Raw genomic sequence first — 27,307 nt, forward strand, 5'->3', positions numbered from 1 at the left:
CACAATGTCAGAAATGCTGTGTGACCTGCACTCAGACTCCTTCCTGTTAGCCTGGAGCAGGTCAGTTAGCATGAACACAGTGTTCCGGCTGTTTTTGTGTCCAAGTTAAAGAGAGACAGACGAGGAGCGGTCTCAGAGCAGGAAGTGAACCTGCAGGATGAGCTCTCTGTTTCACTGTTTCTATTCACAGTTACCCGTCATCTCAGGTTCGTGGTTAAACCCAGCTCTGTTGGTACCCGTGGTTCTCTGACTAACAGCTGCAGAGTTTTGTACCTGAGCCAGGTGAACTCATGGACTGTGGTCTTTCTTTTCAGACCTAAAGTGGACTTGAACGTGACGCCGGACATTGACCCAGATGATTTGCTCCTTTTACCTCCTCCTGACCTGTACGCTGACCTGGATGTGGAGTAACCTAACACAGGTAAGGTAGACTCACCTGGAGGAGGGAGGAGGCTCCTGGTACGACGAGGACTCACAGGTGTTTCATGGATCCAGATCTGTGGTCAATCTGAGCAACTGTTCTTGTTTTCTCAGGTGGGCCAAGGAAACCAGCTGACTGTGGATCTCTTCTTCTTACTGTGACCATCACACCTGACTGCGACTTCACCTTCTTGACCTTTGACCTTGTTCACCTGCTGGCTGCAGTCCTGGATCAGTACGCTGAGGATAAGGGGGTATCATCAAGGACTTGTTTTTCTGCAGGTCTCAGAGAGAAACCAGGAGGACAGTTAACCTGGAGACTCTGAGAGACTTTGATTCTGGATCAGGTAGACTGCTGATCTCTGGAGAGGACTTACAGAGCGGGCAGACTCCAGAGCCTCTGAGACCCTGAAGACCTGACCCTCTGAGACCCTGGAGAGCTGTAGAAGAGGAAACGACACATTGACTGTGGATGGAGGAGGATTCTTGGTCCTGAGTGCAGCAGACTGAGACACAGAGAGAGTCCCTGATCAGTTCTTACCCCTGCCCCCCTATGATCACACACAGCTCATGTTAAAGCCAATGTGTGTATGTGTTACCAGGGTCCAGTGTTGGTAGCAGAGGACAGTCTGACAGACCCTTCAGCAGCAGTCCCCCCTCTCTGTAGCCCTTCTGTGGTGGATCTGTTCTCAGCGGTCTCTTCCTCCTGGTGTCAGTCGCTGTTTGCTGTTTTTGTACGCATGCATGTTTTGACTTTATGTACTCTTTGTTTTTCCTGTTAGAGATCATAATGAAAGGTGACATCATTCTGTGTAAATGTTGATTAGGTGAATCATGAACCTGAGCCCTGGGTTTATATGGATCAGGGTCTAATGGGAGAGCTCAGGAGGACTCAGGAGGACACGGCTGTATCGGCTGCAGACTGAACCTCGTGTTTCAGGACCTGAAAATAAGTCCACTAAAAGTTCCGGTCAGGTTCCTCCTGCTCTCTCTCTGCAGGATCCTTTCTGTTCTCTTAGAATAACAACCTGAACCAGACCTGTTAGTGGACTCACTTTGATCCATCAGGGATGATGTTGCAGACGTTACAGCCTGTTCACCTGCTGCAGGAGGAAGACCTGCTCTCTGTACCTGAGTCATAAAATACAATAAAACAGGGCACAGGTTTCAAACTCTTCCTTTGTTGTATCTTAATTTAGTTATCTTTATCGATGCGTCAGAGACTCACAGGAGTCCCCTCTAAGACCAGCTGACCAATGAGGAGTGAGACCTCTGAGACAAGCTGACCAATGAGGAGTGAGACCTCAGCTTCATGACAACTACAAATATAACCCTGTGACGTGTGTGTAGGTTTGTGTGTGTGTTTTTGTGTGTGTGTGTGTGTGTGTGTGTGTGTGTGTGTGTGTGTGTGTGTGTGTGTGTGTGTGTGTGTGTGTGTGTGTGTGAAATGTCCAAACTGACAGAAATGTTTTTTCCTTTTATTTGTTTGTTTATTGTTTTTCAATAAATACTCATTAAAGTGCAAATCATAACAGCAACATCATGCAGTGCATAACAAGGGAAGTCCAAACCACACACCCTCACACAATTTCTTTACATTTACCCACACACACACACACACACACACACACACACACACACACACACACACACACACACACACACACACACACACAGATACAGGGAGCTCTCGGTAGAAACACACGTGTAGTTCAGGCTCTCTGCGTGTCTCTACACACACACACGGAGTACACACACTAACATGCCACAGGTATGTTACAGTAGCATACAGGTGTGATGTCACAGAACAACATCTGACAGTAAATACTAGATATAACAGGAGTGACACACGACCTTTGACCTCTGCAGGTTACTGCAGTCAGCACTATTTAAGAGTATCAGGAGCAGCAGAATGAATGCATGATGTTCAGCTGGGGACCGGTTTGGACCAATCAGCTCTGAGGACTGAGGACAGAAGAGAGATGAGGCAGAGGACACAGGCGGTTTAAGACAGAGACGGAGTGTAACAGCGTCCACATGGATCAGTGTTCATGGGAGTGTATGCAGTGGCATGTGTGTACCAGCAGGGGGTCCCGTCTTTACAGTATAGGGAGGACACACACACACACATTTAGTTTGATCTTTCAGAACATCAGTGAGCTCAGAGCGGGGACAGGTGCAGGGAGGTCAGGTGTGTGTGACGCTCTACAGACCTGCAAACTGCAGCAGGTGAGACTGAGCATCACATCTAAATCATGGTCTCTACTGGACTCACAGAGACCGTCTGGACACAGCAGAGACATGGGGTCACACTGACACACACACACACACTGACACACACACACACTGCACAGACTCTTTAAGGCAACGTGAGGAAGGTTTCTGTGGCGTTGACCGTCCGGCTGCAGATACACACCATCTCACAAGAGGAGGAGGAGGAGGAGGAGGAGGAGGAGGAGGAGGAGGGGGAGTCCTCTGCTGTTTCATGATTAGTTAAGTGTTTAGAGGACAAATAAGCTACTCCTCTCAGACTTTAATCTACGGTGAGACTAACATCGTCTGAATGAGAAGCAGGAAGTTAGATGCTGCAAACATCAACATGTTAACTTATCTGAAACTCCTCCAACCCGCCCTCCTCATCAGAACCTGTGACAGCTCTCCTCTGATCCATGACATCAGCTGTCACTGTATCATCCAATCACATGGGAGAGTGTTTCAAAGTGATTATCAGTCATTAACAAAGTAAAAACAACGACTCACTGAGGGTATGTTTCTACTCAGATATAAAAATATCAATGAGTTTCTGATGTTTGATATTTGGCTCTACTTTATAATAACACATTATTTAAACCATTTTTAATCACACACACACACGCACACACACACGCACACACACACACACAGGCTCAGGGGTGTGTGTAAACACTGCTGTGAGTGAGATAGTGTGTATCACTGCTCATCATAAACTCTTCTTATTAAAGGAGAATAAGCTTCTGTTGATGCCGTGCATAAAGAATAAAATAACTACAGTGTCTAAAAAAATAAATATGATCTGATCTCTACGTCGTCTTCGTTGTCTTCTTCTGTGGTGCATAAAGTCTGTTTTTGGTATATCTGTCGACCTCTTCAGCTCTGTCACATGATTGTGATATAAATATAAGATCCATGAATAACAAACTATAGAATATAAAAGCTCAAATCAAAATGTTGACCTCCCTCAGATAAACTGACCTATGATCAGGGTCTGAGGACTTGCAGCAGGACTCAAGGAGGGCAGTGGGCAGGACTTACTGACACCTAGTGGAGAGTTTGAGGATTACCAGAAGAGCTGTGAGATTTAACCTAAAACCAAAACAGCTGCTTCAATAGCCTCAACAAGTACAGGCTACAGGACAGTCTGAGTCACATACAACCAATCTGACTTGTGTTTGGTTGTATCTGACTCATGTTTGGTTGTATCTGACTCATATTTGGTTGTATCTGACTCGTGTTCGGTTGTATCTGACTCGTTTTTGGTTGTATCTGACTCATGTTTGGTTGTATCTGACTCATGTTTGGTCGCATCTGACTCATGTTTGGTTGTATCTGACTCGTGTTTGGTTGTATCTGACTCATGTTTGGTTGTATCTGACTCGTGTTTGGTCGCATCTGACTCGTGTTTGGTTGTATCTGACTCATGTTTGGTTGTATCTGACTCATGTTTGGTTGTATCTGACTCGTGTTTGGTTGTATCTGACTCGTGTTTGGTTGTATCTGACTCATGTTTGGTTGTATCTGACTCGTGTTTGGTTGTATCTGACTCGTGTTTGGTCGTATCTGACTCATATTTGGTTGTATCTGACTCGTGTTTGGTTGTATTTGACTCATATTTGGTTGTATCTGACTCATGTTTGGTTGTATCTGACTCATGTTTGGTTGTATCTGACTCATATTTGGTTGTATCTGACTCATATTTGGTTGTATCTGACTTGTGTTTGGTCGTATCTGACTTGTGTTCAGTCGTATCTGACTCATGTTTGGTTGTATCTGACTCATGTTTGGTTGTATCTGACTTGTGTTCAGTCGTATCTGACTCCTGTTCGGTTGTATCTGACTCGTGTTTGGTTGTATCTGACTTGTGTTCAGTCGTATCTGACTCATATTTGGTTGTATCTGACTCATGTTTGGTTGTACCTGACTCATATTTGGTTGTATGTGACTTGTGTTTGGTCGTATCTGACTCATGTTTGGTTGTACCTGACTCATGTTTGGTTGTATCTGACTTGTGTTCAGTCGTATCTGACTCATATTTGGTTGTATCTGACTCGTGTTTGGTTGTATCTGACTCATATTTGGTTGTATCTGACTCGTGTTTGGTTGTATCTGACTCATATTTGGTTGTATCTGACTTGTGTTTGGTCGTATCTGACTTGTGTTTGGTTGTATCTGACTTGTGTTTGGTTGTATCTGACTCATATTTGGTTGTATCTGACTCGTGTTTGGTTGTATCTGACTCATATTTGGTTGTATCTGACTCGTGTTCGGTCGTATCTGACTCATGTTTGGTTGTATCTGACTCGTGTTCGGTTGTATCTGACTCGTGTTTGGTTGTATCTGACTCGTGTTTGGTTGTATCTGACTCATATTTGGTTGTATCTGACTCGTGTTTGGTCGTATCTGACTCATGTTTGGTTGTATCTGACTCGTGTTCGGTTGTATCTGACTCGTGTTCGGTTGTATCTGACTCATGTTTGGTTGTATCTGACTCATATTTGGTTGTATCTGACTCATGTTTGGTTGTATCTGACTCGTGTTTGGTTGTATCTGACTCATGTTTGGTTGTATCTGACTCATGTTTGGTTGTATCTGACTCATATTTGGTTGTATCTTGTTTCTATCTTGCATCTTGTGAATGTTATGTTCACACTGGACCTTTCAGCTGGACTCTGAGATATTTCAGCATTTGATGACAAGATGAAGATCTACCGTACTATCTGTGGGGGAGTGAACTTGACCTTTGTTGACCCCTCATGACTTTGACCTCTTCAGGTTCCCGTAGGGATCAGGATCAGGATCAGGATCAGGATTAGGGCCTGATGTTTGAACAGAGGAGCAGTGTGTAAAGCAGAAAAAGGAGGAGTTGATCTGCGTCTGTGAGAAAGTCTTCCTCTCTGTGTCTCCTTTAATCAGCGGTGACCGGAGAGCCGAGTTTAACATGACTGGAGCCGATCTGAACAGGAGACAGAGAGAGGAGGTCTTTCCAAACATCGACCTGCCCTTTGCCCGGATCAGCGTGTGGCTTTAAACCCTCTCAGACGTCCAGGCAGCATTGAGGTCCGGAGTGTGTCAGCGAGCCAGCGTGGTGATCAGACTGGCACACATTTCAAAGAAGTCCATGGTATGAGATCCCTGTCGAGGAGTGAGCTGAGGGGAGCTCCCCGACAGAGACCCTGGCAGCGAGGAGCTGAGCTGGGGCAGGTCCATCGCCGGGCTGGCCGAGTCGATGCTCAGTCTGGGTCTGAGGAGACCGGCCGTGGAGCCAGACCGCTGAGGAGTGGACGACCCCGATTTAAAGCCGACCGCCTCAATGATGTCATCTGAGGGTCACATGAGCGGAGGAGCCCACAGAGTTAGTTTGCATGTTAGAGTCACAGACCTGTGATAGAGGTTCAGAGCTCAGAGTTCAACTAACAGGTTCCTTCTAAAATCAGATCTCTGTCTCTGCATTCAGTTCATGTCTCTTTGAAGGTACGCTTCTCCTGCCCTCAGGTTAACCTCTCACTGACATTAACACCGCCCCTGTCACTGAGCCGCACAGAGGCACAGTTTAATGAAACACAGCGTGTACATGTTAGCAGAGTTACTGACCATCGATGCTCTTGAAGTCCAGGAGGTAGGATCTGCTGTCCACCTGGTACAGCTGCAGGCTCATCTTCACCAGGTTCCCTGTCACCGGATTCTTCCTCCGCACCCTCAGGTGGTACGGGTTCACCACCTTCATCACAGACACACACACACACACAAACTGTTATATATATTGACTTGATGTACTGTGTGTGGGTTATATATAATTACAACAACAACAACAACAACAATAATAAGAATAAAAATAAGAATAAGAATAAGAATAAGAGTACATCACTTTAAACTGACATGGACATTAAGAATTAATAATCAGCTGTATGATATTACTCAAACACATTAGTTTTATGTCTGATTCATTGATCCTGAACCAGCAGTGACTTTAACCCTTCCATGGCCGCTCTGCTGAGCTCTTATACGCACACACTGAGCAGGTTAGCCTGTGACTCAGAGGACGTGTGAGCTGCGTGCCGAAGCTGTGGTCAGTAAAGAGATGCCTCCAGCAGCAGATCACTCAGCCTGCATGTGTTTGGTCAAAGGCAGAACTGTGGAGGTCAGGACCTCTGAAGGGATTGAGGACGCAGTTCAAGCCCTGACACCTGTTAGCATCCAGCTCAGGGTCCAGCCTCAGCGTAGCTGTGAACAGGAGGACGTGATCCATTACCTTCCAGTCGAAGCGGAGCTGTCTCATGGCCCTGTACACCTCGGCCATGATGTCATACGGTCTGCTCTGGCTCCTGATCCCCAGGTGCCACTTGGCCTTCTTCACTGCCAGAGGTTTGGGCCGCGTTGTGTTCAGAGCATCCAGAGGACAGCGAGACTTGGGGCTGTCGGCCAGGAGTGGGGGCATCCTCTCCGGGTGGGGTTTGACCCCAGGGGGCAGCGGCATGCCCTCCTCGATGAAGGAGCCCTGGGGAGGACTGGAGGCCAGGTAGAACTCGTTGGCCTGCGTCATGATGCGCCGGTTGTCGATGATGAGGTGATAAGCCACTGCGAGCTGATCCTGGACAGAGAGAGGATCAGGAGATCATCTAATGAAGCTTCAGATTAATGAGCAGATCTGATGTCAGGCTGCTGAGCATCTGTGACACCAGATCAGATCAGCAACCACAGCGCTCCAACTTCATCAACAAACTAACACCATAGAACCCAAAGTACCAGGAACTCTCAGGGCCAGGAACCTTTCCTTTAGGAGGCTCCTTCAGTCTATCTTTGTCTGATCATGATCCACAGACCAGAACCATGAGACCAATGAGTCAGTCAGTCAATCTGTCTGTCTGTCTGTCTGTCTGTCTGTCTGTCTGTCTGTCTGTCTGTCTGTCTGTCTGTCTGTCTGTCTGTCTATCTGTCTGTCTGTCTGTCTGTCTGTCTGTCTGTCTGCAGACACTCTGACCTGTAGTAACCTTCCCTTTAAAAGATATTACTGAGGAAACAAGGGGTTAACTCCTAGAGAGGAGCTCCTCTGTACCTGAGGATCTCCGCTGTAGAGGCTGGAAACCACCTCGGACTCTGTGCACTCAAACTTCTCACACACTTCTCTGATGGCCTCTTCGTCCAGCACCGTGGAGTCGTACGAGGGGTCCTCGGGGAACAGGTAGCCCGGCAGGTCCTGCTTAAACCACTCGTGTTCCCTGACAGAGGAGAGAGGAGGGAGTCAGCTGCTGTCAGGTTCCTAATCTACCCACATACACAGGACAGGAAGAGATTGCATGAAGGTGACCCTCAGAGCCAGGCAAACACCTGATGTCCTTGATGGTGGCTCTCTTCAGAGGGTCCACCTGCAGCATGAGCATGAGCAGCGAGGCCACGGAGCGGGTCAGGTACTCAGGGATGTAGAACACGCCTCCTCTGATCTTCTTGAACAGCGTAGGGACATGTTCGTCATCAAAGGGCAGAGTACCGCACAGCAGCGCATACAGGATCACCCCACAGCTCCAGATGTCCACCTCTGGACCAGCATACAGTCTGATGGAGAGAAGACCAGATAGTGACACACAGAGCTAACCCCCCCACAGAGCTAGACCCGTCCATTACAAGAACATCAGTTTCTGTTTCAGGTTCATATCGCTGAAGGAAGCCAGAGTGAAGCCTCTGTGGAACTGTTTACAGTGAAACTGAGACTCACCACAGACACACACGTACACAGGCTCACCTTCCGGAGATGACCTCTGGAGCAGCATAGTTTGGTGAACCGCAGCTCGTCCGCAGGAACTCTCCATCTGACATCATGTTGGACAAACCTGTCAGTCAGGGAACAAGGAGTATAACACCTGTCAGTCAGGGAACAAGGAGTATAACACATGTCAGTCAGAGAACAGGGAGTATAACACCTGTCAGTCAGAGAACAGGGAGTATAACACCTGTCAGTCAGAGCACAGGGAGTATTACACCTGTCAGTCAGAGAAAAGAGAGTATCACACCTGCAGGTCACACCTGCAGGTCACTCCTGCGTTGTGGTCTGAGTCTCACAGGTGACCCGGCACACAGGGGGGCGGGTTCTCGTGGACAGCAGTGATATCTTTATCCTGCCTCGACCTCTCCATCTCTAATCTCTGAACACAAAGCTTGTCTAATTGGATGAGCTTGAACAGCAGACGCTCTGTGATGTTCTGACCTTCCCTTTATCTTTCCTCCCTTTACGCTCCCTCTCTCAGCCAAAACACCTCTCCTGCGGCTGCCCCCCACCGCCCCCCTATCAGATGACACTGGGCCTCAAGGCATCCAGCCAGGCCTGAGACGAGTCCCCCCCCCCCCCCCCCCCTCACGCTTGCTGTGCAGAGGCTTCTCTAAACACGTCTCTGTTTCAGAGTGCTGTTGCATCACACACAGAGACTTTCCAAACCTGCAGCCTGGATGAGACTGCTCAGTGAGACCCTCATGTAGAGAAGAGGGGGACAGGTGGAGACAGGGACTGTTCCACAGGTGGATCATGAGGTGTGGACTAACTCTACAGGGAACAACTGTGACCCTCTGCCTCTCCGTCCCTTCAACATCTTCTCCTCTCTCTTTACCTTCCTCCAGTCCGTCCCTCTAAAACTAACTCTGTTGTTTGGGGGTCTCACCAAAGTCTGCGATCTTGGCGTTCTTGCTTGCATCCAGCAGGACATTCTCAGGTTTGAGGTCTCTGTGGACCACCATGTGACGGTGGCAGTAGTCCACAGCTGAGATTATCTGCTGGAAGAGACGACGAGCCTCCGTGTCCTCCACCTGCAAGACACCAACGGACATGGTTAGACTGGGGAGTGTTTGGGGTGTTTGTGGAGTGTGGAGTGTGTGGAGTGTGTGGAGTGTGTGGAGTGTGTGGAATGTGTGTCTGTGGTCTAAGTGTGGAGCTGCAGACTGAAGGTGGAGTTGTTGGTGCAGCTCAGGATCATCTGAAGTTCATGAAGGATATTTCTATTAAGAAGTGAAGAGAGAGAACGCTGCACAACTGTCAGAGTCAGTGTGTGTTAGGCCAGCAGAGCAGGGATGGTTAGACTCATCTGGACTCATTCTGTAGACCCTGTTCAGGTTTACATTAAGGAGTAAATATATGGAGTATAATGTAAGGAGGTGCAGAGACACATTAGACCCTCCGGTCCTGTGATTATGAATCAATAAGAGTTTTGATAATCACTCTGAGTCAGAGGATGAGGACTGATCTCTCTCTGCGGACATCAGGACTCTATGGAGGTCAGGACTCTGTGATGAGAGGATGTTCAGGAGTAATGAAGTCTCTCAGACTAAGATTATAATTATTCATAGATTTAGATTTAGAGATGTATATTCAGTTAAAGTAAAGATTCCTCCGTCTCTTCCTGAGCACAACCTTTACATGTTCTCAAACGTTGTCATGGAGTCGGAAGGACCTTAAAACACGCCGGGCTGCACAGCGGTGCAGCGGGTAGCACTGCTAACACAGATGTTTGTTTTCCACACGCTCTGCAGATCTCCGCTGGTTCGATTCCCAGCCTCGGCCCTTTGATGCATGTGGACCTCCGCTCTGTCCTCCTTCGCTTCCTGTCTCTCTCCAGCCGTTGTGTCTCACACATTACTCCCTAAATACATCCTGGATCAGGACCAGCAGAACCAAACCTAACCCTCACTGAAGGAGGGAACGCCTTCTTACCCTTCCATGTTTGCAGATGTAGTCGAACAGCTCTCCTCCAGACACGTACTCCATGACCATGAAGAAGTCTGTAGGTGTGCTGATCACCTGGTACCTGCAGAAAACACACACACACACACACACACACACACACACACACACACACACACACACACACACACACACACACACACACACACACACACACACACACACACACACACACACACACACACACACACACACACAAACACTGAGCACTGATGTATGGCTGCTGAGTGCACACATTATTTCATAAAGGTCAGGTTTATTATAATGCAGACTCTCATGAGAGGCTGATCCTGAGAGGGTCTGCACTTTATCACAATCTGCTTCACTCCTGACGGCTCAGAGGGAGAACAACACACACCACACGTTTCTATTTCACCTTATCTATGAGCTCTAAACAGAGAGAGAGAGAGAGAGAGAGAGCTGGCGAAATGTTCAGATTCATTAAATCAGTGCTGTCTTTCAGAATCAGGGCTGACACATCTCTCAGAGCTCGTCCTGCAGCTGTCTGTAGCTCTGCAGACTAAAATATAAGTGTTAGTATGTGAACGTATGGATCTGTGACCCTCAGCCTTCAGCTCAGCTCACATAACTGACATGCCTAACACAGGAACGCAGGACTGACCCCGACCCTGCTCTAAAAATACAGAGAGAGAGAGAGAGAGAGAGAGAGAGAGAGAGGGAGACAGAGAGAGAGATAGGGACATGGACTGACATGAGATAGAGGACAGGCAAACAGAAGTACATAACAAGGTCAGAGGAAACATAAGAAGCAGAGACACCTGGACGAGGACTCATTAGTTTAAAATGGACCACAGCAGACCTCCAGGGCTCTCTCTCTCTTTTTGTGTGTGTGTGTGTGTGTGTGTGTGTGTGTGTGTGTGTGTGTGTGTGTGTGTGTGTGTGTGTGTGTGTTTGTGTGTGTTTGTGTGTTCGTGTGTGTGTGTGTGTGTGTGAGCGTGTGTGTGTGTGTTTGGTGTGTATGTGTGCTCCTCAGAGCCCTGTGGGCATGCTCAGTACAGCTCATCACGGTTACCTCTCTGTGTCTGATAAAGGACGAGACCACTTACAGCTTGATGATGTGAGGGTGTCGGAACAGTTTGAGATTCTGGATCTCACGTTTGATTTTCCCCACCACATCCAGGCTGCGGATCTTCTGTCTGTTTAGGATCTTTACAGCAACCTTATGGCCCGTCAGCTGATGCTCACCGACTGGAATCAGAAACAGAGAAAGCAGACATGAAGCAGACATTATGCAGACTTAAAGCAGACATAAAGAAGACATGATGCAGACAGGAAGCAGACATGATGCAGACATGAAGCAGACATAAAGCAGACATGATGCAGACATGAAGAAGATGTGAAGCAGACATGAAGCAAACATGAAACAGACATGAAGCAGACACGATGCAGACATGAAGCAGGCATGAAGCAGACATGAAGCAGACATAAAGCAGACATGAAGCAGACATGATGCAGACATGAAGGAGATGTGAAGCAGACATGAAGCAAACATGATGCGGACATGAAGCAGACATCATGCAGACATGAAGCAGATATGAAGCAGACATGAAGCAGACATGATGCAGACATGATGCGGACATGAAGCAGACATGAAGCAGACATGAAGCAGACATGATGCAGACATGAAGCAGACATGAAGCAGACATGAAGCAGATATGAAGCAGACATGAAGCAGACATGAAGCAGACATGATGCAGATATGATGCGGACATGAAGCAGACATGATGCAGACATGAAGCAGATATGAAGCAGACATGAAGCAGACATGATGCAGACATGAAGCAGACATGATGCAGACATGAAGCAGACATGATGCAGACATGAAGCAGTCTCCCCCATTCAAATTTTTAATGTGATTCAATCCGTCTCCCCCATTCAAATGAATGGGGGAGACGGATTTTTTTTACCTATGCTGCAGCCAGCCACCAGGGGGCAGTCACACTGCTGAAAGCCTCACCACCAGCCACCGGAACCTCTCCCTTGGATGAAACCTGAAACCTTGTTAGCCAGCAGGGGGCGCTCTCTGCCTCTGCCTCCTCTTATTGGACATCATCATGTCTCCTCTGTCTGAAGCTGAATGCAGGTGTACAGGACTAGAGGCAACAGGTGAAGAGTTTACAGGTGATGATAAGCCACCAGTGTTTCCCTCAGAGATGATACCTGAGCGGCCCGACAGAGGAGACCTGACCTCATTAACATCTTTATTTTAATACACATCAGACTGAACTCAATCCATAAACCAGAGGATGATCTCTCTGCTTCTTCATCCGTTAAATACAGAACTCGCTTCTCGATAACTTCAGCAGAAACCAGGTAACTCTCACCTTAATATTCTTCATACCCCTGAGGTCATACACCCAACTCACATACTCTGTGCTCTCTTATGTCTGATAAATAATATGAATGATAATAATAAAGAGGAATTCTGACACTGCTGCTGCAACACAACCTGTGTGGTTCATGTACTCATTCAAAGCAGCTCGCTGCTGTTATTATTAGAATATATAATCATTATTAGATATTATAATGGTTATTATATATCATAATAATGATTATGATATAACAATTATTGAATAATTATTATTATTTTATATTGTAATAATTAATGATAAAGCTTTGGGGCAGGTATTTGTTGGCTATGTTTTGAATGCATACTCTGCAGATTAAACCCAGAGGATGAACTCACAGTTATTATTCTAACATTAACATGACCATCATTAAACCTTATAATAATAATAATAATAATAATAATATTAATAATAATAATAAACATAGTAATAAACAGAAACATAATAATATTTAAATGATAATAATAAAATAGTAATAATAATAATAATAAACAAAATAATAATAAACAAAATAATAATAATAATAATAATAATAATAATAATAAACAAAATAATAATAAACATGATAATAATAATATTTAAATTATAATAATAAAATAGTAATAATAATAATCATAATAACTATAATAAACAAAATAACAATATCAATAATAATAACAATAATAATAATACAAATAATAATAAAAAAATAATAACAATAATAATATTTTATCATAATAATAATAATAATAATAATGATAATAATAATAATAATAATAATAATAATAATAATAATAATAATAATCATAATAATAATAATAATAAACTGTGGCTCAGCTCTGAGACCTTGTCCGAGGTTACACTCTGCATGCTGTGTCATCAGACTGGATAACCTGACTTCCCTTCATGCATGTTGTTAGCATGTAGCTCTGTCAGCAGGTGGGCTGACCCCCCTATGCTAAACTAACACTCCACAGACTGCAAACAGGTGGAGTCCAGGATCACAAGGTCACAAGACCAGCCAGGAAACCTGCTCCTGGGTTCTGGGTTTACCTAAGAGGGATATCCTCTTCCAGGTAAACAGGCTAACAGGTGATCGCCTCTGGATCACATAGCAACAGTGTTTATAAACACTGCGGTCAAGCCAGCCTCCACTTCTGAAACGATAGTCAAGCCAGCCGCCACTGAATTCTGTTGTGCGCGTTTGGAACAGGCATTACGGTAAAAGCGAGGAAACACGGATTTTACATTTCTCTAAGTAAAGCAACTTGAAAGAGCAGAAAATTGCAATGGTTGCAGCTCATTTAACACAGATATAACAACATAATAACCCGAATCAAGATACAAGTGAACACCGAAAGGTGAACACACTAAATGTTGTCTGACTCGTCATCAGGACAATCTAAAATGGATTTTCAAAATAAAAGCCGACTGAAATATGAAAAAGTGCCTGGTAGTTATATATTTGGCATTACAATAAATCCCATTTTCAATTGATGTGTTTTGATTCAGACTGTGAGTATGAAACCTATCATTGTGATGCTGCCTATTGAAGCTACACTTTATTTTACATTTCAAAATAAAAGATATTTGAATGTAGCATATTAGCAAGTGAGATTATTTGAAAAATCCTAGTTTCCACTGACTAATCTCAGTTCAGACTGATAGCAGACCACCTTGTGATGCAATCGTGCCCATCACAGGAAGATCTGATGAGTAATTTCAAAATAAAATACACTTGAAATTAGGCATCATTTCATTAATTCTGGATACATTCAAAGTGAGATTATTTGAAAAATCCTAGTTTCCACTGACATATTTCAATTCAGACTGATAGTAGACCACCTTGTGATGTAATCCTGCCAATCACAGGAAGATCTGATGTGTCATTTCAAAATAAATAACACTTTAAATTAGGCATAATTGCAATAATTCTGGATACATTCAAAGTGAGATTATTTGAAAAATCCTAGTTTCCACGGACTAATTTCAGTTCAGACTGATAGTAGACCACCTTGTAATGTAATCCTGCCAATCACAGGAAGATCTGATGTGTCATTTCAAAATAAAATTACACTTTAATTGAAGCATAATTGCAATAATTCTGGATACTTTCAAAGTGAGATTATTTGAAAAATCCTAGTTTCCACTGACTAATTTCAATTCAGACTGATAGTAGACAACGTCATGGATTAATCCTACCAATCACAGGAAGATCTGATGTGTCATTTCAAAATACAAGTGACTTGAAATAAGGCTTAATTGCAATAATTCTGGATACTTTCAAAGTGAGATTATTTGAAAAATCCTAGTTTCCACTGACTAATTTGAGGTCAGACTGATAGTAGACCACCTTGTGATGTAATCCTGCCAATCACAGGAAGATCTGATGTGTCATTTCAAAATAAATTACACTTTAATTTAAGCTTAATTGCATTAATTCTGGATACATTCAAATTGAGATTATTTGAAAAATCCTACTTTCCACTGACTAATTTCAGTTCATACTGATAGTAGACCACCTTGTGATGTAATCCTGCCAATCAAAGAAAGATCTGATGTGTCATTTCAAAATAAGAGACACTTGAAATTAGGCTTAATTGCAATAATTCTGGATACTTTCTAAGTGAGATTATTTGAAGAAATCCTAGTTTCCACTGACTAATTTCAGTTCATACTGATAGTAGACAACGTCATGGATTAATCCTACCAATCACAGGAAGATCTGATGTGTCCTTTCAAAATAAAAGACACTTGAAATTAGGCTTAATTGCAATAATTCTGGATACTTTCAAAGTGAGATTATTTGAAAAATCCTAGTTTCCACTGACTAATTTCAATTCAGACTGATAGTAGACAACGTCATGGATTAATCCTACCGATCACAGGAAGATCTGATGTGTCATTTCAAAATAAAAGACACTTGAAATTAGGCATAATTGCAATAATTCTGGATACTTTCAAAGTGAGATTATTTGAAAAATCCTAGTTTCCACTGACTAATTTCAATTCAGACTGATAGTAGACCACCTTGTGATGTAATCCTGCCAATCACAGGAAGATCTGATGTGTCATTTCAAAATAAGAGACACTTGAAATTAGGCTTAATTGCAATAATTCTGGATACTTTCTAAGTGAGATTATTTGAAGAAATCCTAGTTTCCACTGACTAATTTCAGTTCATACTGATAGTAGACAACGTCATGGATTAATCCTACCAATCACAGGAAGATCTGATGTGTCCTTTCAAAATAAAAGACACTTGAAATTAGGCTTAATTGCAATAATTCTGGATACTTTCAAAGTGAGATTATTTGAAAAATCCTAGTTTCCACTGACTAATTTCAATTCAGACTGATAGTAGACAACGTCATGGATTAATCCTACCGATCACAGGAAGATCTGATGTGTCATTTCAAAATAAAAGACACTTGAAATTAGGCATAATTGCAATAATTCTGGATACTTTCAAAGTGAGATTATTTGAAAAATCCTAGTTTCCACTGACTAATTTCAATTCAGACTGATAGTAGACCACCTTGTGATGTAATCCTGCCAATCACAGGAAGATCTGATGTGTCATTTCAAAATAAAATTACACTTTAATTGAAGCATAATTGCAATAATTCTGGATACTTTCAAAGTGAGATTATTTGAAAAATCCTAGTTTCCACTGACTAATTTCAATTCAGACTGATAGTAGACAACGTCATGGATTAATCCTACCAATCACAGGAAGATCTGATGTGTCATTTCAAAATACAAGTGACTTGAAATTAGGCTTAATTGCAATAATTCTGGATACTTTCAAAGTGAGATTATTTGAAAAATCCTAGTTTCCACTGACTAATTTGAGGTCAGACTGATAGTAGACCACCTTGTGATGTAATCCTGCCAATCACAGGAAGATCTGATGTGTCATTTCAAAATAAATTACACTTTAATTTAAGCTTAATTGCATTAATTCTGGATACATTCAAATTGAGATTATTTGAAAAATCCTACTTTCCACTGACTAATTTCAGTTCATACTGATAGTAGACCACCTTGTGATGTAATCCTGCCAATCAAAGAAAGATCTGATGTGTCATTTCAAAATAAGAGACACTTGAAATTAGGCTTAATTGCAATAATTCTGAATACTTTCTAAGTGAGATTATTTGAAGAAATTCTAGTTTCCACTGACTAATTTCAATTCAGACTGATAGTAGACAACGTCATGGATTAATCCTACCGATCACAGGAAGATCTGATGTGTCATTTCAAAATAAAAGACACTTGAAATTAGGCATAATTGCAATAATTCTGGATACTTTCAAAGTGAGATTATTTGAAAAATCCTAGTTTCCACTGACTAATTTCAATTCATACTGATAGTAGACCACCTTGTGATGTAATCCTGCCAATCACAGGAAGATCTGATGTGTCATTTCAAAATAAATGACACTTTTATATAAGTTTAATTGCAATACTTTTGGATACATTCAAAGTGAGATCATTTGAAAAATCCTAGTTTCCACTGATTAATTTCAATTCAGACTGATAGTAGACAACGTCATGGATTGATCCTGCCAATCACAGGAAGATCTGATGTGTCATTTCAAAATAAATGACACTTTTATATAAGTTTAATTGCAATACTTTTGGATACATTCAAAGTGAGATTATTTGAAAAATCCTAGTTTCCACTGACTAATTTCAATTCAGACTGATAGTAGACAACCTCGTCATGGATTGATCCTGCCAATCACAGGAAGATCTGATGTGTCATTTCAAAATAAATTACACTTTAATTTAAGTTAATTGCATTAATTCTGGATACATTCAAATTGAGATTATTTGAAAAATCCTAGTTTCCACTGACTAATTTCAGTTCATACTGATAGTAGACCACCTTGTGATGTAATCCTGCCAATCACAGGAAGATCTGATGTGTCATTTCAAAATAAAAGACACTTGAAATTAGGCTTAATTGCAATAATTCTGGATACTTTCAAAGTGAGATTATTTGAAAAATCCTAGTTTCCACTGACTAATTTCAGTTCATACTGATAGTAGACCACCTTGTGATGTAATCCTGCCAATCAAAGAAAGATCTGATGTGTCATTTCAAAATAAAAGACACTTGAAATTAGGCTTAATTGCAATAATTCTGGATACTTTCAAAGTGAGATTATTTGAAAAATCCTAGTTTCCACTGACTAATTTCAATTCAGACTGATAGTAGACAACGTCATGGATTAATCCTACCGATCACAGGAAGATCTGATGTGTCATTTCAAAATAAAAGACACTTGAAATTAGGCATAATTGCAATAATTCTGGATACTTTCAAAGTGAGATTATTTGAAAAATCCTAGTTGCCACTGACATATTTCAATTCAGACTGATAGTAGACCACCTTGTGATGTAATCCTGCCAATCACAGGAAGATCTGATGTGTCATTTCAAAATAAGAGACACTTTTATATAAGTTTAATTGCAATACTTTTGGATACATTCAAAGTGAGATTATTTGAAAAATCCTAGTTTCCACTGATTAATTTCAATTCACACTGATAGTAGACAACGTCATGGATTGATCCTGCCAATCACAGGAAGATCTGATGTGTCATTTCAAAATAAAATACACTTTTATATAAGTTTAATTGCAATACTTTTGGATACATTCAAAGTGAGATTATTTGAAAAATCCTAGTTTCCACTGACTAATTTCAATTCAGACTGATAGTAGACAACCTCGTCATGGATTGATCCTGCCAATCACAGGAAGATCTGATGTGTCATTTCAAAATAAATTACACTTTAATTTAAGCTTAATTGCATTAATTCAGGATACATTCAAATTGAGATTATTTGAAAAATCCTAGTTTCCACTGACTAATTTTAGTTCATACTGATAGTAGACCACCTTGTGATGTAATCCTGCCAATCACAGAAAGATCTGATGTGTCATTTCAAAATAAAAGACACTTGAAATTAGGCTTTATTGCAATAATTCTGGATACTTTCAAAGTGAGATTATTTGAAAAATCCTAGTTTCCACTGACATATTTCAGTTCATACTGATAGTAGACAACCTCGTGATGTAATCCTGCCAATCACAGGAAGATCTGATGTGTCATTTCAAAATAAATTACACTTTAATTTAAGCTTAATTGCATTAATTCTGGATACATTCAAATTGAGATTATTTGAAAAATCCTAGTTTCCACTGACTAATTTCAGTTCATACTGATAGTAGACCACCTTGTGATGTAATCCTGCCAATCACAGGAAGATCTGATGTGTCATTTCAAAATAAAAGTGACTTGAAATTAGGCATAATTGCAATAATTCTGGATACTTTCAAAGTGAGATTATTTGAAAAATCCTAGTTTCCACTGTTATATTTCAATTCAGACTGATAGTAGACCACCTTGTGATGTAATCCTGCCAATCACAGGAAGATCTGATGTGTCATTTCAAAATAAAATTACACTTTAAATTAGGCTTAATTGCACTAATTCTTGACACATTCAAATTGAGATTTTTTGAAAAATCCTAGTTTCCACTGACATATTTCAATTCAGACTGATAGTAGACAACGTCATGGATTAATCCTGCAAATCACAGGAAGATCTGATGTGTCATTTCAAAATAAATTACACTTTAATTTAAGCTTAATTGCATTAATTCTGGATACATTCAAATTGAGATTATTTGAAAAATCCTAGTTTCCACTGACTAATTTCAGTTCATACTGATAGTAGACCACCTTGTGATGTAATCCTGCCAATCACAGAAAGATCTGATGTGTCATTTCAAAATAAAATACACTTTTATGTAAGTTTAATTGCAATACTTTTGGATACATTCAAAGTGAGATTATTTGAAAAATCCTAGTTTCCACTGATTAATTTCAATTCACACTGATAGTAGACAACGTCATGGATTGATCCTGCCAATCACAGGAAGATCTGATGTGTCATTTCAAAATAAAATACACTTTTATATAAGTTTAATTGCAATACTTTTGGATACATTCAAAGTGAGATTATTTGAAAAATCCTAGTTTCCACTGACTAATTTCAATTCAGACTGATAGTAGACAACCTCGTCATGGATTGATCCTGCCAATCACAGGAAGATCTGATGTGTCATTTCAAAATAAATTACACTTTAATTTAAGCTTAATTGCATTAATTCAGGATACATTCAAATTGAGATTATTTGAAAAATCCTAGTTTCCACTGACTAATTTTAGTTCATACTGATAGTAGACCACCTTGTGATGTAATCCTGCCAATCACAGAAAGATCTGATGTGTCATTTCAAAATAAAAGACACTTGAAATTAGGCTTTATTGCAATAATTCTGGATACTTTCAAAGTGAGATTATTTGAAAAATCCTAGTTTCCACTGACATATTTCAGTTCATACTGATAGTAGACAACCTCGTGATGTAATCCTGCCAATCACAGGAAGATCTGATGTGTCATTTCAAAATAAATTACACTTTAATTTAAGCTTAATTGCATTAATTCTGGATACATTCAAATTGAGATTATTTGAAAAATCCTAGTTTCCACTGACTAATTTCAGTTCATACTGATAGTAGACCACCTTGTGATGTAATCCTGCCAATCACAGGAAGATCTGATGTGTCATTTCAAAATAAAAGTGACTTGAAATTAGGCATAATTGCAATAATTCTGGATACTTTCAAAGTGAGATTATTTGAAAAATCCTAGTTTCCACTGTTATATTTCAATTCAGACTGATAGTAGACCACCTTGTGATGTAATCCTGCCAATCACAGGAAGATCTGATGTGTCATTTCAAAATAAAATTACACTTTAAATTAGGCTTAATTGCACTAATTCTTGACACATTCAAATTGAGATTTTTTGAAAAATCCTAGTTTCCACTGACATATTTCAATTCAGACTGATAGTAGACAACGTCATGGATTAATCCTGCAAATCACAGGAAGATCTGATGTGTCATTTCAAAATAAATTACACTTTAATTTAAGCTTAATTGCATTAATTCTGGATACATTCAAATTGAGATTATTTGAAAAATCCTAGTTTCCACTGACTAATTTCAGTTCATACTGATAGTAGACCACCTTGTGATGTAATCCTGCCAATCACAGAAAGATCTGATGTGTCATTTCAAAATAAAATACACTTTTATGTAAGTTTAATTGCAATACTTTTGGATACATTCAAAGTGAGATTATTTGAAAAATCCTAGTTTCCACTAACTAATTTCAATTCAGACTGATAGCAGACCACCTTGTGATGTAATCCTGCCAATCACAGGAAGATCTGATGTGTCATTTCAAAATATATATCAGTCTGAATTGAAATATAACAGTGGAAACTAGGATTTTTTTCAAATAATCTCACTTTGAAAGTATCCAGAATTATTGCAATTATGCCTAATTTAAAGTGTAATTTTATTTTGAAATGACACATCAGATCTTCCTATGATTGGCAGGATTACATCACAAGGTGGTCTACTATCAGTCTGAACTGAAATTAGTCAGTGGAAACTAGGATTTTTCAAAAAATCTCAATTTGAATGTGTCAAGAATTATTGCAATTCAGCCTAATTTAAAGTGTAATTTATTTTTGAAATGACACATCAGATCTTTCTGTGATTGGCAGGATTACATCACAAGGTTGTCTACTATCAGTCTGAACTGAATTAGTCAGTGGAAACTAGGATTTTTCAAATAATCTCACTTTGAAAGTATCCAGAATTATTGCAATTCAGCCTAATTTCAAGTGTCTTTTATTTTGAAATGACACATCAGATCTTCCTGTGATTGGCAGGATTAATCCATGACGTTGTCTACTATCAGTCTGAATTGAAATTAGTCAGTGGAAACTAGGATTTTTCAAAAAATCTCACTTTGAAAGTATCCAGAATTATTGCAATTCAGCCTAATTTAAAGTGTAATTTTATTTTGAAATGACACATCAGATCTTCATGTGATTGGCAGGATTACATCACAAGGTGGTCTACTATCAGTCTGAATTGAAATATGTCAGTGGAAACTAGGATTTTTCAAATAATCTCACTTTGAAAGTATCCAGAATTATTGCAATTATGCCTAATTTCAAGTGTCTTTTATTTTGAAATGACACATCAGATCTTCCTGTGATTTGCAGGATTACATCACAAGGTTGTCTACTATCAGTCTGAACTGAAATTAGTCAGTGGAAACTAGGATTTTTCAAATAATCTCACTTTGAAAGTATCCAGAATTATTGCAATTAAGCCTAATTTCAAGTGTCTTTTATTTTGAAATGACACATCAGATCTTCCTGTGATTGGCAGGATTAATCCATGACGTTGTCTACTATCAGTCTGAATTGAAATTAGTCAGTGGAAACTAGGATTTTTCAAATAATCTCAATTTGAATTTGTCAAGAATTATTGCAATTCAGCCTAATTTAAAGTGTAATTTTATTTTGAAATGACACATCAGATCTTCCTGTGATTGGCAGGATTACATCACAAGGTGGTCTACTATCAGTCTGAATTGAAATATGTCAGTGGAAACTAGGATTTTTCAAATAATCTCACTTTGAAAGTATCCAGAATTATTGCAATTATGCCTAATGTCAAGTGTCTTTTATTTTGAAATGACACATCAGATCTTCCTGTGATTTGCATGATTACATCACAAGGTTGTCTACTATCAGTCTGAACTGAAATTAGTCAGTGGAAACTAGGATTTTTCAAATAATCTCACTTTGAAAGTATCCAGAATTATTGCAATTCAGCCTAATTTAAAGTGTAATTTTATTTTGAAATGACACATCAGATCTTCCTGTGATTGGCAGGATTACATCACAAGGTGGTCTACTATCAGTCTGAATTGAAATATGTCAGTGGAAACTAGGATTTTTCAAATAATCTCACTTTGAAAGTATCCAGAATTATTGCAATTATGCCTAATTTCAAGTGTCTTTTATTTTGAAATGACACATCAGATCTTCCTGTGATTTGCAGGATTACATCACAAGGTTGTCTACTATCAGTCTGAACTGAAATTAGTCAGTGGAAACTAGGATTTTTCAAAAAATCTCAATTTGAATGTGTCAAGAATTATTGCAATTCAGCCTAATTTAAAGTGTAATTTCATTTTGAAATGACACATCAGATCTTCCTGTGATTGGCAGGATTACATCATGAGGTTGTCTACTATCAGTATGAACTGAAAGTAGTCAGTGGAAACTAGGATTTTTCAAATAAACTCACTTTGAATGTATCCAGCAGTATCGCCATCAAACTTGTATTTAAAGTGTAATTTTATTTTGAAATGACACATCAGATCTTCCTGTGATTGGCAGGGTTAATCCATGACGTTGTCTACTATCAGTCTGAATTGAAATATGTCAGTGGAAACTAGGATTTTTCAAATAATCTCCCTCTGAAAGTATCCAGAATTATTGGAATTAATCTTAAATTTAAGTGACTTTTATATTGAAATGACACATCAGATCTTCCTGTGATTGGCAGGATTAATCCATGACGTTGTCTACTATCAGTATGAACTGAAATTAGTCAGTGGAAACTAGGATTTTTCAAATAATCTCAATTTGAACGTATCCAGAATTAGTGCAATTAAGACTAATTTTAAGTGACTTTTATTTTGAAATGACACATCAGATCTTCCTGTGATTGGCAGGATTACATCACGAGGTTGTCTACTGTCAGTCTGAATTGAAATATAACAGTGGAAACTAGGATTTTTCAAATAATCTCAATTTGAACGTATCCAGAATTAGTGCAATTAAGACTAATTTTAAGTGACTTTTATTTTGAAATGACACATCAGATCTTCCTGTGATTGGCAGGATTACATCACGAGGTTGTCTACTGTCAGTATGAACTGAAATTAGTCAGTGGAAACTAGGATTTTTCAAATAATCTCACTTTGAAAGTATCCAGAATTATTGCTATTATGCCTAATTTCAAGTGTATTTTATTTTGAAATGACACATCAGATCTTCCTGTGATTGGCAGGATTAATCCATGGCGTTGTATACTATCAGTCTGAATTTAAATTAGTCAGTGGAAACTGGGATTTTTCAAATAATCTCACTTTGAATGTATCCAAAATTAGTGCAATTTAACCTATATAAAATTGTATTTTATTTTGAAAGGACACATCAGATCTTCCTTTGATGGGCAGGATTGAACCTTGACGTTGTCACCCATCAGTCTGAACTGAAATTAGTCAGTGGAAACTAGGATTTTTCAAAAAATCTCAATTTGAACTTATCCAATATTAGTGCAATTAAGCTTAATTTTAAGTGACTTTTATTTTGAAATGACACATCAGATCTTCCTGTGATTGGCAGGATTACATCACGAGGTTGTCTACTATCAGTATGAACTGAAAGTAGTCAGTGGAAACTAGGATTTTTTTTAATAAACTCACTTTGAATGTATCCAGAATTATCACCATCAATCTTGTATTTAAAGTGTATTTTATTTTGAAATGACACATCAGATCTTCCTGCGATTGGCAGGATTAATCCATGACGTTGTCTACTATCAGTCTGAACTGAAATTAGTCAGTGGAAACTAGGATTTTTCAAATAATCTCACTTTGAATGTGTCAAGAATTATTGCAATTAAGCTTAAATTAAAGTGTAATTTATTTTGAAATGACACATCAGATCTTCCTGTGATTGGCAGGATTACATCACAAGGTGGTCTACTATCAGTCTGAACTGAGATTAGTCAGTGGAAACTAGGATTTTTCAAATAATCTCACTTGCTAATATGCTACATTCAAATATCTTTTATTTTGAAATGTAAAATAAAGTGTAGCTTCAATAGGCAGCATCACAATGATAGGTTTTATACTCACAGTTTGAATCAAAACACATCAATTGAAAATGGGATTTATTGGAATGCCAAATATATAACTACTAGGCACCTTTTCATATTTCAGTCGGCTTTTATTTTGAAAATCCATTTTAGATTGTCCTGATGACGAGTCAGACAACATTTAATGTGTTCACCTTTCGGTGTTCACTTGTGTATTGATTCGGATTGTTATGTTGTTATATCTGTGTTAAATGAGCTGCAACCATTGCAATTTTCTGCTCTTTCAAGTTGCTTTACTTAGAGAAATGTAAAATCCTTGTTTCCTCGCTTTTACCGTAATGCCTGTTCCAAACGCGCACAACAGAATTCAGTGGCGGCTGGCTTGACTATCGTTTCAGAAGTGGAGGCTGGCTTGACCGCAGTTTATAAACACACTGTCAACATGACGCTCTCACACTGCGTGCGCACACACGTCCTTCACCGCGCGCAGACTGCGCACAGCCTGACAGAGGAAAAAGGGGCTGACTGCGCATCCTCTGAGCTGTCTCCCTCAGGTAAACACACCTGCTGTAGCTGACAGCAGCAGCTACACACGGTGGAGGAGTGTGACTTTGAAGGAGCTCATTCTCAGAGCAGCTTTCCGCTCTGCGCCGCTCTGCCGCGCAGACTGACGCTGTGTGCGTACTGAGTGCGTTCAGCAGCGTCACAGGGGACACACAGTAACCGGAGACCACTTCATTCCACAGACCACACTAACGTCCACAGCACCACAGCACACCGTGACTTAACTCTTCACTTTCCCGAAGGTTCCCACTCCCAGCGTGTCTCCCAGGATGTAGTGTCCGATCTTCACGCGTCCTTCGTGCTTCTGTTGTTGCCGCTCTGCCATCTTCCCCGTTACAGCCGGACTCTCTGCGCGCGGTGGGCGTGCTGCGAGGAGCGCGGAGGGGGCGGGGCACGTCCCGAGAGGGAGGGAGGGAGGGAGGGAGAGGAGGCCGTTAACCGTGCACCGTCCAGACTGAACCGGATTCACTTACACCTGGGAGCGGTACCGGGTCTTTAAACACAGCGCACGGTGACGACGCTTGTCCAGGCTGCATGACCCGGGGGCTTATAGGCTATGTGTAGGGGGGCACGGGGCGTGTCCAGGACTTTCTGACCCGGGTGGCCCAACTGAGGCTCTCACATAGGCAGGGGTGGTAGTGCATTTACAGATAAATAACATTTACCCTTTCTGTCTTCACAATCTACTTTCATTAAAGTATTACACAGTTGTTATATTATTTTTGACTTAAATAATATAAAAAAAATAAAATAAAAACATGACAAAGTGGCATCAATCTTCTAAGCTTGATTCTTTAAGGACTTACAAAAGATGTTTTTTCGAAGTCAAATTTGAGGGCACTAATAAAGAAATCTACTGTCAGCCTTTTAAATTATAGATTTTAACAGAAACCCCACCTCTGACAAGGCATATAATCAGTCATAGGATCTTGGGGTGGCCCCTGGGGTGGCCAATTGGATTTCAAGGAGTGCCATTGCAACCCTTGGCCACCCCTCTGAACATGCCACTGCAAAAAACCTGTGAGCAGTTATAATCATGTAAACTCTCCTCATGCCCCCCGCATGAGGAGAGTTCACATGATTATAACTGCTCACAGGTTTTTGATTCCTTTAGTAAGAGACAGACTGAGAAACATTATAAACTCTGTTAAAGTCACATTTGGAGATCCTCCTACACCTTTAAGACTTAATAAATATATTCATCTTAAACTTTGAACCTAAACACTTTGAGCTCATGTGTTTCAGTCAGAGAGGGTTCAGTCTGCTGACTCCGTTATATTTATAATAGTTCATGTTGATGTTGTCCTTCAGGTCACATCTCATACACTGTGTTTTAATGTCATGTGTTGTGTTTAGACTGGATCTATCAGTGTGGTCCTCTCAGTACAAACACTGAGGAGTCTGATAAACTGTCATACAGTTTGAGGTATTTAAAATGTAAATAAGCACGAGGCTCTCAGGGTGAGCTCTGGATACTCCCAGATATTTACAGACAACAGAGGGAACAGCAGCAGCTCGCCCTGCAGAAAGCATGATGTGTATTTAAGGGTTAATTTAAGTAGGCCTACAGACTGTGAATGTTGACAAATATCTAACAGATATTCCATACAGTATAAGGTCATTGTTTTTATGAGTGATAATGTGGGTGTGATTCATGTGAGGAAGGCAGCAGAGCATCATGTGCATCATCGCATCAGGCCGTCTGAACCAAACTCTGAAGACCACCTGGATGAGGATCTTTCTTTAACCCTCCTGAACATTAAACAGAAGATGAAGGTGACTTTAACCTGGATTATCATCTCTGGAGATTTATGAAGCCGGATTGAGGATCATTAGATCTTGCAGACGTGTCTCTCCTTTCAGAGTATTATCAACACATGTTGGTTCTTAACGCTGCTCCTCTTCATCAAACCGACTGTGGATCTGATCCTGATGAGGTCCAGGATGAGGTCCAGGATGAGGTCCAGGATGAGGTCCAGGATGAGGTCCAGGATGAGGTCCAGGATGAGGTCCAGGTTAAATACAGGAAATAAAGAGAGGGGAACAGTCTGGGCTGAGTTGTGCACATGTCACCACTAGATGTCAGTGTAGGTTTAGTCAGCATCACTCTGAGGAGCTCAGACTTTAATCCTGTTGTTATTCTGCTTGCTGCTTC

The 27,307-nt window shown here is 40.5% G+C and overlaps 2 protein-coding genes across 3 annotated transcripts in view; one reads left to right on the forward strand and one right to left on the reverse strand.

The window, feature by feature from the left end:
- LOC117828661 overlaps positions 1 to 1,815 on the forward strand; it is a 7,712-nt gene extending 5,897 nt beyond the window's left edge. Inside the window, exons 10-11 of the mRNA XM_034705858.1 lie at positions 315 to 421; positions 535 to 1,815. Of these exons, the coding sequence (XP_034561749.1) occupies positions 315 to 411 (97 nt within the window). The 3' untranslated portion in view covers positions 412 to 421; positions 535 to 1,815. The remainder of the gene's footprint in view (positions 1 to 314; positions 422 to 534) is intronic.
- Positions 1,816 to 2,067: 252 nt separating this feature from the next.
- Positions 2,068 to 25,525, reverse strand: prkaa2 (protein kinase, AMP-activated, alpha 2 catalytic subunit). Of its 2 annotated transcripts, none has more exons than XM_034700271.1 (10): positions 25,378 to 25,525; positions 11,467 to 11,608; positions 10,370 to 10,463; positions 9,324 to 9,468; positions 8,414 to 8,501; positions 8,002 to 8,226; positions 7,730 to 7,892; positions 6,926 to 7,264; positions 6,268 to 6,394; positions 2,068 to 5,996 (listed from the first exon to the last, which is right to left on the reverse strand). In XM_034700271.1, the coding sequence occupies exons 1-10, from the start codon at positions 25,475 to 25,477 to the stop codon at positions 5,746 to 5,748; spliced, it is 1,674 nt and encodes a 557-aa protein (XP_034556162.1). In that variant the 5' UTR covers positions 25,478 to 25,525; the 3' UTR covers positions 2,068 to 5,745. The 2 variants fall into 2 exon arrangements, with proteins under 2 accessions (XP_034556162.1, XP_034556168.1); XM_034700277.1 differs by lacking the exon at positions 25,378 to 25,525 and adding an exon at positions 13,801 to 13,847.
- Between the last annotated feature and the right edge of the window lie 1,782 nt (positions 25,526 to 27,307).

Source organism: Notolabrus celidotus, chromosome 2 (genome assembly GCF_009762535.1).
Source record: "Notolabrus celidotus isolate fNotCel1 chromosome 2, fNotCel1.pri, whole genome shotgun sequence".
NCBI lineage: Eukaryota > Metazoa > Chordata > Actinopteri > Labriformes > Labridae > Notolabrus > Notolabrus celidotus.

Excerpts from the sequence above, each read along its gene's own strand:
- prkaa2 (XM_034700271.1), bottom strand. The coding sequence starts at position 25,477 with ATGGCAGAGCGGCAACAACAGAAGCACGAAGGACGCGTGAAGATCGGA. Across the intron at positions 11,609-25,377 it reads AACCTTCGGGAAAGTGAAGA|TCGGTGAGCATCAGCTGACG; the intron begins GTTAAGTCACGG and ends TTCTGATTCCAG. Across the intron at positions 8,502-9,323 it reads CGCCAAGATCGCAGACTTTG|GTTTGTCCAACATGATGTCA; the intron begins GTGAGACCCCCA and ends CCTGACTGACAG.